Source organism: Elaeis guineensis, chromosome 8 (genome assembly GCF_000442705.2).
Source record: "Elaeis guineensis isolate ETL-2024a chromosome 8, EG11, whole genome shotgun sequence".
NCBI lineage: Eukaryota > Viridiplantae > Streptophyta > Magnoliopsida > Arecales > Arecaceae > Elaeis > Elaeis guineensis.
In genome coordinates this window covers 2,102,446-2,114,667 of record NC_026000.2, presented here as the reverse complement: position 1 = coordinate 2,114,667, position 12,222 = coordinate 2,102,446, and the positions used below count along the sequence as shown (strand labels likewise).

Genomic DNA, 12,222 nt, shown 5'->3' with positions numbered 1-12,222 from the left:
CTATATTTAATCGAATGATTATAAATAAATTAAAAATTAAAATATTTTTTGAATAGTAAAATTCAAATGAAATCGGGATGAATTGGGTTTGTAAACAGACAGCCATTATCTCTAAAGCATCTAATTCATGGTCAGAATAAAAATCAGAATCAGAAATGATTGATATACTAAATAAAAAATAGGGATTGAATTTGATAATGAGAATATAATTTTTTTTTATTAAATAATTAAATAGAGTCATTATTTTTTTTCTATTTTATTATCTAATTTTTTCAAAAAACATATCTCTAATTCAATCATCCACTGATCATGATAGATAATTACAATTAATGTGATCCATTTATGCTGTGTCCTGTCTTTGTTAAATCGCACAAATAATATTGATTGATGCAAGAATGGAAGTTGATGGATCGAGCCGGACCCGAGCTAAGAGGATCTACAGTATTTTAGAGAGATTAACGAAGTGCAACTTGTTTGTCTAGCAAGGCATTGTTCTAATTTGACATTGAACCAAGCCCAAGCTGTTAGTGAATCGTTCAGTTCATGTTTCTCACTACACGACCCCATATAGAAATTATATTGGCATCAGTGCACGGTAAATCCAGCCGTCCTCCATTTTGTGTCAACTTCCAATTTCTGGTGCAGATTTCCTGGTGTTCATATTTACTTTTCGGCTTGTTCAATTCTGCTTCATATTAATTTCAGCGTGTCACAGCAGGTTTGAGTTTGGTGGACTGTACCTGATGTTTTGAAGTCATTTGCTGCTACTAATTAGACAGGTCAACTGCAATTTTGTGTAAACAAATGCTCACCAGTCTAGATAACCAAGAGCTGTGATGCTGTATTTATACAATTAAGGGATAGTTTAGGAGTGTTTGATTGGAGAGGTGGATCGGAATGGACGATTCTCATTACTATTTGGTTAGAAAAAATCTCATTCCAATTTCAATTCCAGAGGAATGGAAATAGCTCAATCTATATAAACTCAATCCCTACTCTCCTCTATGGATTCAAATTCATTCCAATTCTAATTCGATTCGATCATGAACCAAAACTTCGAAGAATTTGTCATTCGATTCCGATTCCAAAGCCATTCCTGATTTTATTCTCATTCGATTCCGATTGCGAACCAAACATCCCCTTAGTTTACAACTAGAATCGAAATCAGAATCGGAGTAGGAATTAAAATGGATTGGAGTCGAAATTAAATGGCCAAATCTCCCAAAATATTTGATTCATGGCTGGAATCAAAATTAGAATGAAAAATTGAATCATTAGGAGATGTGGGGATTGAGTTTTAGTTAGGTTGCCATTCTCGTTCCATCGCGAAATCAGAATCGGAATGGAACTCTTTCAAACTAAACAGTTAGAATATGAGTCATCTATTTCCATTCCAATTCCAGACCCCAACTCTCTCCAATCAAACACCTCCAAAATTTATCATTTTGATATAAACCATGCTTGTTCCATGCTTATTGCAACCTATTGCCACGTGGAGGTAAATAGGGAATAGTTTTAGACAGTTTTGAGCCGCATGTAAGCTCCAATGCCAGCAGCAGAGTCCTCTCAGCCAGTTACATCAGATCAACAACATCAAAGTCCAGGTGTAATATTTAAACAAGGGATTAATGCATTAAATCATTCTTATCCTTAATATATATATATATATATATATATATAAAGGTGCATTATAGGCCATTCCTCTGCTATCAAAAATACTAATGTGTGATAACAGAAAGGCATTCAAAATGCTCCAATTTTAAGAGGTGGTGATCACACAAGTATTAATGCATCGAATTCTATCAAAACTTCATAGTTAAACATATTTGAAAGAGTAATTCTAGAATAGGTAACCTCCTGAGAGTCCTTATGTTGCACGTACCCTTCAAAATTTTCAAAAAAAAAAAAATGCTGTGAACAACACACATATTTTCCTTACAATTTTCCCTTTTTCTCCGTCTATTTGAGAACTTCAGCACCAATCAAGTCTAAGATGGATTAGGCAAAGTCAAGACAGGGTAAGTAATGCGGGGATAAGCAATGTCAGGTTAGGTGATAAAAGCTAGGCTGGGTTTAGTCCTGAGATTCAACATAGGAATGGTTGTGGCTTTACAAGCAAACAGGGCGGAAGATAAGCCAGTTGGACCTTTAGCAACCTAAAGCTTAGCTTAGCTTATTATCAACAAGGCACCAAAGCTTGGGCTGAGCTTAATTACCAACGATATATGTTTGATATTGATCATTCTCTAATACGAACAAACTTCTTGCGGGCCCAGATGGAGCCTTCACTGACTGTTCTGAGCCCGGGATACTTAAGCTTGGGCTCTCATCAGTCATCCTTCAACACGTGGAGTGTATTAGGAAATTCTTTGTGCACCGCGGACAATATAGAAAATTCAACGTAGAGTGCACTGCTTTATGTGATTGGATCTATGTAGTCATTACTTTCCAATGCATATTTAATATTTACAGTTTCATTTTTTCATTTAAAAATTTTAGATGATGAAAATATATCTGTTTTTGAAAAAAATTATGGCATCTTATATTCATATTATGATATCTCATGTGCAGAAAGTTATAATTTTGACACAGGATATCATAATATAGCACAAGAATGTCATAATTTTTTTCAAAAAATACAAATATTTTGTTATACAAAATTTTTAAACGAAAAATAAAATTGCAAACATTAAATACACATTGGAAAGCAGTGGCTACGTAAATCAATCACATAAAGCAATGTGCTCTATATTAGATTTTTTACACCATCCTCGGTGCATAAAAAATTTCTCAACTATATTTCGGTGCACATGCAATAGCTTGATGTTGATAAATAGTTGATCTGAACTAGTAAACCAAGGATACGTAATATGCACTGCTACAGCATTCTCTAACTTGAGGCTGTTCAATTTGCTGGACCTATCCTAGATCACCGAAACAAATTAGATAATTTTTAGCCAATGTTAAGCAAGGTTTAATGTTCAGTTGCTGTCATAAAATCCTAACTCAACAATTGTTATTATGGTAACATATTCAGTTGCTAGCGGTGCGTGTGTGTATGTATATATCAACATCATCATCATTTTTTAAGCTAAACATTTGCTTGAAGATTGATGAATCAGGCAATAAAACGCTGCACAGAAAAATATTTTAGAAGCATCATATATCATGTACATACCACTAAAAATCATAGCGCGTGTAACAAAATCAAGCCTCCCCCATCCCAACTCAGGGAAAATGAACATAAATAAATAAATGAAAAAGAAACTATCAAGATCCAACCGAGAACGAAAGAATTCCATCGTCATCACCACCATCATCACAACCGAGGACCGAATCAAAGAATCCACCGAGTTGACTGCGTTGACTCTTTTGTCGCATTGCACCCTAGTACTAGGCCCCTTCGCCGCGGCTCTTCCCCTGGGTTTGACTTCTTTGACCCTCCGGCTCATGAAGCGAGATGACGGTCTCGAAGACCCCAACCAAAGCCAGCACTTTGCTCTTCCTCTTCTCCATGAGCTTGCCCCGCGCCTCCTCTATCACATCATTACTCCTCGGCGCATCCTTCTTCCTCCCCGTCGCTGCCACCTCCGGCCTCGTTAAAGCGACGGCCTCCGGCCTCTTCATCTCGCTCGACCCCATCGTGGTCGCCTTCTCTGCTTCAGCTTCCTCCATCTGTCCATCATCAACCACTGGCTCACTTTTAGGCTCCTCGGAGCTTTCTATAGCAGGCTTTTCTTCAGGCTCCTTGGGGCTCTCCCTATCTTCATCGGCTTTGTTTCCATCATCACCAGCTCCTTCATCGTTCGTAGAAGCATTCTCGATGATCTCCAATTTCGGGGAAGTTGGCTCATGTTGATCTGTTTGAGAAGCAGAGTCAGGGGTATCTTCCGTAATATTCGGTTCGGAGGAGTCAATGAGGCCGAGCTCATCAGAAGCATCATCTTTTACTTCTGGGATGTCGACCACTTCTCTCTTTTCCACCTGGATTCCTGGCTCTCCTTCTTGCTCGGGCTTTATCGCCGGCAGTGCTTCAGTTGTGCTGGGAGTAGGAATCCCAGTAACCTTTCTTGCATCAGCTCCTAACCTCTTTTCCCTTACCAATGGTTGAGTTTTTGCACTCTTAAGAGGCTTCGATGCTTTATCTAATTCTGCTTTTGAAGAGATGGCAGCACCAGGCAAGGAGGATGAAGCCTCAACTTTTTTCCTGTTTTGTGGGTACTCTTCGAGACGGGCCCGACAGAGATGTGGGCTTCTCAGTGGGGTTTCCTGCGGGGACGCGTCTTCCGGCCGTGGCATCGGAAGTGGGATGGCTTCTGGCTCTGGAAATGCCAGTAGTGGTGCTCTTACTCGCCGTAGGCTTGCAATGGAGTTCTCGATCAAGGGAACCAGGGACTGATGGTCGTGTGGTTCGTCGCCAGTGGAGGGTGTCCGTGTGACGGGGGACCGAAGAGACCGAGCTGCTCCTCTCTTTTAGGTGAGCATTTTCCCTTGGTCTTGATGTAGCCATGGGCTAGCTGAATGCCAACTTGAACAAGGGAATGCAGGTTAGTGTGTTAGAGATAGGTGACTTGCTATACATATCGAGTGAGAAATTATAACAAAATTATCAAGCTTAATAAAACTCAATGATTAGGAATGACATATCGATTTGCTTGTCTACGTTTTGTATGGTATTTAACAGACTCCTCACATTATCTTCCCCGTTCCAGGTTTCTATGCAGCATGTTTTTTTATGTTTTTGTTTCTCAGTCTCTCTCAGTCATCCTCTTTTCCCTTCTAAAAGATCTATCATGCCTAATTTCATGAATTAGGTAGGACCATCCTAGAATTTTTTTTGTTGGAAAAATAATGATAAGAAAAATTTTTGATTGAACAGGTGTAAGATGTTTGTAGCTAATTGTTTTTCACAAATCTCATAAAATTATGCAATGTCTGTCTGTTGAGCAAATGAAAGACTATTCGTGTACTTGACCTAGAGTAGACTCTTAATTATGTGAAGATTATTAACAAGTATAATTGACATCAAAACTTCGAGCTAAATGAGAATCCAACCTCCTGAACTTGTGGCTATATTCAAATTAAGAGATCTTATATTAACTCCAAAAAAGTTAAAAACACAACAGCAGTATTATTGAAGAGGATAAAACCATGGTAGACAGATTTGTGGATACCGTGGTTATTGAAGATTTGCATGCATCGATGAGACAAGATCCCTAAAGAAAACATGAGAAATGGAAGAAAGAGAAGTAGAACGAATCTAGGATGTTACTGCAAGGAACAAATTACCTTGATCGGAGGAATAAAAATATCACTCTCAATAAAATCAAGATGATGTCTGCACTTGCTTGAAGATGTTTCTAGATCCAGATGGACGAGGATTCGATCGGAAAGATGGAGACTGACAAGAAGGTTTATCTCATTTTTGTGCAATGGGACTCATGGCTTTTGAGAAGGGTGCAAGGGAGAGAAATGTGGGTTATCAGGTCGATGCTGCAAGTGTGGAGGAATGGACCAGGTCAAACTAAGGGTGGTTGGGAGCTACCGGAGTATGGGCTAATTATGGAGGTGTTGGCGTCAGTATATGGCAAAAATCAGTGCTAACACACACCAACCTCCACTACCAATCCTAAAAAAATTATATTTGAGGTTCCAAAGATTTTGCTTTTCCAGACAGGTTTGTGGTTCTTCACCCGTAAACAGGGTTAATCCCAGATTCCAGGGTTATGGTGATGGTCGATGCTGGCCTAGCATTTTCCAAACGAGCAGTGCTACACAAATACGAAAATCCTAGAAGATAAGCTAAAATGATGTTTTAATTCCACATTCCAGGGTTATGGTGATGGTCGATGCTGGCCTAGCATTTTCCAAACGAGCAGCGCTACACAAATACGAAAATCTTAGAGATAAGCTAAAATAATTTTTTTTTTTACTAAAAAAAAAAAAAAGGAGAGATGGACGTATCTATCTCCTTTAGGCATGACCATAAAGTCCCAATCTTCACTGGAGAATATTTGATTCAAGATCGAATTTGGATGAATAGACGGCCTCTTCCCCACCATATGAGCGAATTCAATAGGTGAGTATGTCATCCTAGTACTATCGAGGATCAACGGATCAGTTATCATTTTCAGACGTCATGCCCAGACCGTCAGAATACACTCCATCTTTTTTTAAAGATAATGAATATCTATCATTTGATGCATTATAGATGATCACTTGGAGAATTAGTAGAAAAGTTGCATATTCATTTTGTGTGATCAAGACTCTATCAATAAAATGAAGTTAGGTTGTCGACTAAGTTTAGCTTAAATTGCTATCATTTTTAAGGGTACATTTGATTCGCAACTAGAATCAATATTACAATTAGAATCAGAATAAATTAAAATATCAATTGAAATTGTTATAACTTTCGATTCGATATGTTACGTCCGTGACCCAAATTAGAATTAAAATAGAATTTGAATGTTAAGAAAGGATAGAAATTAAGTTTTGAGAATTTGAATATCTTTGTTTTTCTTTTTATAATGAGACTCCTTCTAATGAAATGGCTGAAATGAAAATTACCCCGCACCAATATTTTCTAGCCACATACAATCCACTTCTTATTTGATTGGATGACATTGGATCAAGTTAGATAAGCATTTTTGCATAACATGGATCCCAGACCATTATAAACCTTTCTTTTTTTCAAAAACAAATGATTCTATCATTAAAGCAGCCATCGGAATATAGGAATATCATGACAAACTTCTAATTTCATGTTTTTCCTAGGATTACTTTTGAATTTTTTAAGAACACTCTTGTTCATCATACGCAAACACAGTTCTTAATGGAATTGGTGCGTGAAACTCGAAGTTGGCGGTGGAAATAATGTTTGCACTATACAACATATGCAACTTGCATCCAACGGTTTGTTGATTGATCGAGCGATTGAAAAATAATATATTTTTACTAAACAATGGCTATTGCTTGTTCCTAGAATCTAGCTGTTGATTGATCGAAAGGTTGAAAATAATATATTTTTACTAAACAACGGTTAGAGAAATTTTTTATGCACCACGAATAGTATAGAAAATTCAATATGGAGCATATCATTTGTCCAATTGATTCATATAATCATTATTTTTCAACATGCATTTAATACTTGCAGATCGATTTTTTTGTTTAAAAATTTTATATAAAAAATATATTTATTTTTTAAAAAAAATTATGATATTATACGGTATATTATAGTCATAATATGGTCCAAAATATTATAATGTAGAAGAAATATTTTTATCTAATTATTTTTTAACGAATATTTAATACCTGGAGATTGAATGATGAAATATTTTATTTTTTTAAAAAAATTATAAAATTTTGTACATATTATGATATTCTGTGAATAAAAATTATAATTTTTTAAAAAAAATAATATAATTTTATTAAAAAATAAAAATATTTTTATTATATAAAATTTTTAAATAAAAATATTAATTTAAATATTAAATATATATTAAATAATAATAATTATATAAATTAATCAAATAATAATGATGCGTTCTATGTCAAATTTTTTAAGCTGTCCGTGATGTACAAAGAATTTGCCCAACGGCTATTGCTTATTCCCGGAATCTAGCCAACCACGAAACAAACTACGGGCCTCCATTGCCGTGATAGTGACCCTTTTTTTAACCAAAAAAAAAAAAAAATCTCATTATCTTACTCGAATCCGTATCAACCTTTTAATTATTACATAAGTTACGAAGTCACCAGCACCACATCATCACGGGCCAACAACTCCCCGCCGCGGAGTCACCATCCACCGTCTATTTTATGATTGCGTCACGTACAATAAAATCCAGCATTCTTTCATCCGAAGAAACCGCTAATTTCTACGCCGCCACATAATATAGTCACCTTATATAAGATTTTATGCGGGCCTCCGTATCGTATAACTAATGCAAATTGCAAAGGGAACACGGCGTTTGGTTTTCCGGCGAGAAGAGACGTTTTGGATGGATCGGGGCTGGGGCCGTCCGCTGGAATTTCCCGGAATTGCCGTTCGGAGTTAAATGCGTGCGCCCCAGGCCAGCTCGGGATTCCCGGAATAGGCCCAGTCGCCATGGCAGCAGCAGGAGGAGGAGGAGAGGGGAGCTCGAGAATCAACAACAGGGTGGTGGTGGTGGGCGGAGGAGTTGCTGGTGCGCTCCTCGCCAAGAACATGCAGTTCCACGCCGATGTTGTCCTCATCGACCCGTAAGATTCATTTCCTTTCCTTCTCTTCGTGAAATCAATCAATCTGATGGCCTTCTTCATAATTTTGGTTGCGTTTTCCTTGTGGTGTTCATCTGGGGAAACATGGGTATGGATGATTAGGTCGTGTTAGTTGGAAAAATCTCGTTTTTATGGGGAACTGGGGTTTGGTTTACTTTTTAGCTGTTACACTGTTCGAGAATCGATATTTACTCTGGTTCTTCTATGCTTTTGATGGTGATGAATCTGAAGTAGATTTGGCTTTTGACGATTTTAGTGAGAAAAATAGTAGTGTACGATGTGGCAGCTTGAGATTTGGGCATGACGTTTATTCTTCTGTGCTAAAATCTCTTGTTCACCTTTTTCTCCCACATACTCAATCTCCAAGTTAAAACAATGGATAAAAGGTTGATAAAATATGCAGTCTTAGACGGGTCTAAGGGTGCAGCAAATGGAATTTGGAAGCCTTCTCTGTGTAAAATTGGTGAATTTGTACTGACTATTATTTATGCGTTTAGTTTAAACTGCTTCATACACTTGTTTTATGTGCACTGGTTACTGATATTTTAAGTGGTGATGGCTCTTCAGTGCCTATTACTTGCAGATGAAAATGTGGTTGATGTGACTAAGAAAGGGTTGAGCAGATATATAGAATTATTAAACCAATATCTGTGGAACAAACAATTGAAATGTCAAAGAGAACTGCGGTGATTTTTAGTGAGAATATGGGAGCACGTGATTATTTAGTTAAAGTGTAAAGGGTCCAAGGATTCTATATCACCTTTGCTAGCTCGAATTTAACTGGTGATAAAGAGACTGATTTCTTTTTTTGACGGAAAAAGGAGGTAGCTGGAAATGCTACACCCTGTTTATTCAAAAAAAAAGAAAAAAACAGAGCAAGAATATACAAAGTACAGAGATCGGAGGCTTATAGAAGATCAGGCCCTTCTAGAGTTTACAGTATTGTTCCAGTTACAAAATATCTGAGATTATCTTTTCCACCAAGACATGTGGAAAAGGCTACAATCTTTGATAAAAAGATTGATTTCAATAAGATGAAAGCAGGGTTGATGTGGAGATGCACCCCTCAAGTATTAATTTTTTCTCACATCTCATATTGGCCAACTTAAGATTATACTGATCTATTATTGTACATGGTTTATCATTTAAACTAAAATGCTAGATGGTACAGTGGATTTGTAAACATATGATATGTGATGAAGAATTAAAGGTGGCAACTAAAGGAGTTTGACGTGCCATGACAAATTTAAAGCTGTGTACTAATTGTTGCACTCAAGGTTCCCTCTGTGTGACTGCTTTCTTAGGAATTCTAAAGTCTAATGCAAGATGTTGACGCTGTCATAACTATGAATGCAAAAACAATGTTGTGCCATGTTATCATTTGCATGTATTTTCAAAAATGCTGATGCCTTAAAAGTTAAAACTGATATGCCTGCGAGATGACAGTTCTTTTTCTCAAGTCTACTGTTTCTTAGTTGTGAGGAGTATAATCTTAGAGGTATCATATCCTACCAACTTAGTATTAGTCTGTTCAGTTTTCACTTTTTAATATACCTTTTCTTATTTTGATCAGGAAGGAATATTTTGAGATCACCTGGGCACAACTGAGATCGATGGTTGAGCCATCATTTGCTGAGAGATCAGTAATTAACCACACTGATTACCTTACCAATGGGAGAATTATTGCATCCTCTGCAGTCAATGTTACTGAAGCAAAGGTCTTGACAGCAAATGGCCATTCTGTTGCATATGATTATCTTGTCATAGCTACGGGTCATGCAGATTCTACTCCGAGAAACCGAAAGGACAGGCTTGAACAGTTTCAACAAGGCATGTAGAGAGAGCACTTTCCTAACATTTTTCTATAATTTATATATTTCATATTGTCTATGAGGACACTCCTGATTGGGTATTTCATTTTTAATTGGGGCATGCTTTACATCGTTATATATTGGTTCTGTTTGACGAAGAACTACTTTTTGCATCATTTCTCATGATGAGGAAACTTCAAACGCTCTTATTTTTAACTTTTCCTTTATCAGTATTAATGTTATTGACTAGTTATATATATATTTTGATATAAATAGAGATACCCTATTATACTCTTGTTTAACTGTGAATCAACTTAGCAAAATTGCTAATTCCTGGGATTTGGTTGCAGATAGCTGGATGAAGCATTTGTATAGCATATGCTTTATCTCAAAGTCATCACCAATAATTCGTTCGTGTGAATTTAACTTTTTCCTTATCAGTTAGATGTTACTGGTGGCATCTTTCCTTGTTTTATTTAAGCCGAGTATCACTATTTAACCTGTGATGATTGCAAAATTTTTGTGCTGGGCATATCATTTTCTTATTCTTTATTAAATTAACCAAATTGTATTAAACACTGATGTCCATTTATTTATCCATTTTCTCTCTCTGTTCAACAGCATGTATTTCTGTTTGCATTCATTATACATGTGCTATATAGTCACTAATTTCTAGGGCTTCTGTTTTGTGATGCATGTTATAGGATGAATTATACCTGATGGGATGTTAGTTACTGCTAGTTACCTGTTAACCGTTTAACTTTTATTTCATTCAGCATGTCCTTGAAACTTATATTACTCATGTCAAATCCATTGGCACATCTTTAACCAATTACTTGATGCCTTCAAACATTTCAAGCCTTTAATGCAGAAAAATAAAATGAGTATTTTTAATATGGGTGCACCAACCAGAAAATGACCGTTGAAACTACCAACGACTAGATTCACTTTCTGTTGACTCTGCAAGGGCAAATCCTGAGGCCAAAGGACTTGTTTGTTGGAAGAGGAATCAAAAGAACAAATGTGGCTGATTAGATTTGTAGCAGTTGATGTTTTCTAGCTACTCTGAACACTTGAAGAAATCTGATAACAAAGAACCAAGAAGTGATCCACATTTGTCTCATCTTAATGACAAGCATTATAGTAGCTCAAAAGGTTGACATTTGTCTTGCCACATTTTCCAAGAATATGACTCTAATATGGTTTGCCCCAAAGTTTTACCTTACAAGGGTTAATTAGACCTCATACCTTGTTTGCATGTTTATATCTCAGACCGCAGAAAGGCCAAAAATAAAGCTAACGCATGACATTACCAAGTACTCCGAAATAAAGATAGCCCATGACATTACTAAACTCACCCACTCACACTTAAGACTCCATCCAATTCCTTATCTGGTCATTTATCTCTTGCAAGTACTCCTAGCAACACAGCAACTTCTCTATCTTAAAGTTATTAAAAAAAAACTGCCAATCTCATACCATTTATTCTTCTTTTCAATCTTGATCATGCAAATATTGTTGGAATCGACTTCCATAAGACTTCACCCAAGTTATTTTGTATATATTGTGACATTACTGTAGAATGCATACTCTGGTCCACCATCTGTGGGAACGATGATTAATCTCACTTATCTTATTGATGACTATAACATTTTCCATATTTAGATAGCCAGAAGATAAAATCTTCACGTTCTGTTCTAATCATTGGTGGTGGTCCAACTGGTGTTGAACTTGCTGGAGAAATTGCAGTGGACTATCCAGAGAAAAAGGTGACTCTGGTCCATAAAGGATCAAGGTTGCTGGAATTCATAGGACAGAAAGCTTCCAAAAAGGCAATGGACTGGTTGACTTCAAAGAATGTAAAAGTGCTTTTGGGGCAATCAATTGATTTGGACTCAATATCAGAGGCAGATGGAGTGTACACAACATCTGCTGGAGAAAAGATCACAGCTGATTGCCATTTTGTTTGTGTGGCAAAGCGACTGGGTTCATCATGGCTGCAGGAGTCTGTATTAGGGGATAGCTTGGACCAGAAGGGAAGACTGTTGGTTGATGAAAACCTGAGAGTCAGAGGCCATAAGAATATATTTGCTATTGGAGACATTACTGATGTTCCTGTAAGTCTGACTTTTGAGTTATCTCGTGTGCTGAA

General features: G+C 36.8%; 1 protein-coding gene and 1 pseudogene across 1 annotated transcript; one reads left to right on the top strand and one right to left on the bottom strand.

Moving 5' to 3' along the window:
• Positions 1-3,233: 3,233 nt before the first annotated feature.
• LOC105037486 (uncharacterized) lies at positions 3,234-5,430 on the bottom strand (annotated as a pseudogene).
• A 2,523-nt stretch (positions 5,431-7,953) lies between these two features.
• On the top strand, positions 7,954-12,187 carry LOC140851266 (uncharacterized; the record flags this gene model as incomplete). Its single annotated transcript, XM_073242854.1, is given in 3 exon segments — positions 7,954-8,241; positions 9,833-10,089; positions 11,736-12,187. Coding segments are annotated over 3 exon segments (843 nt in total), but the record flags the coding sequence as incomplete, so codon positions are not given.
• Between the last annotated feature and the right edge of the window lie 35 nt (positions 12,188-12,222).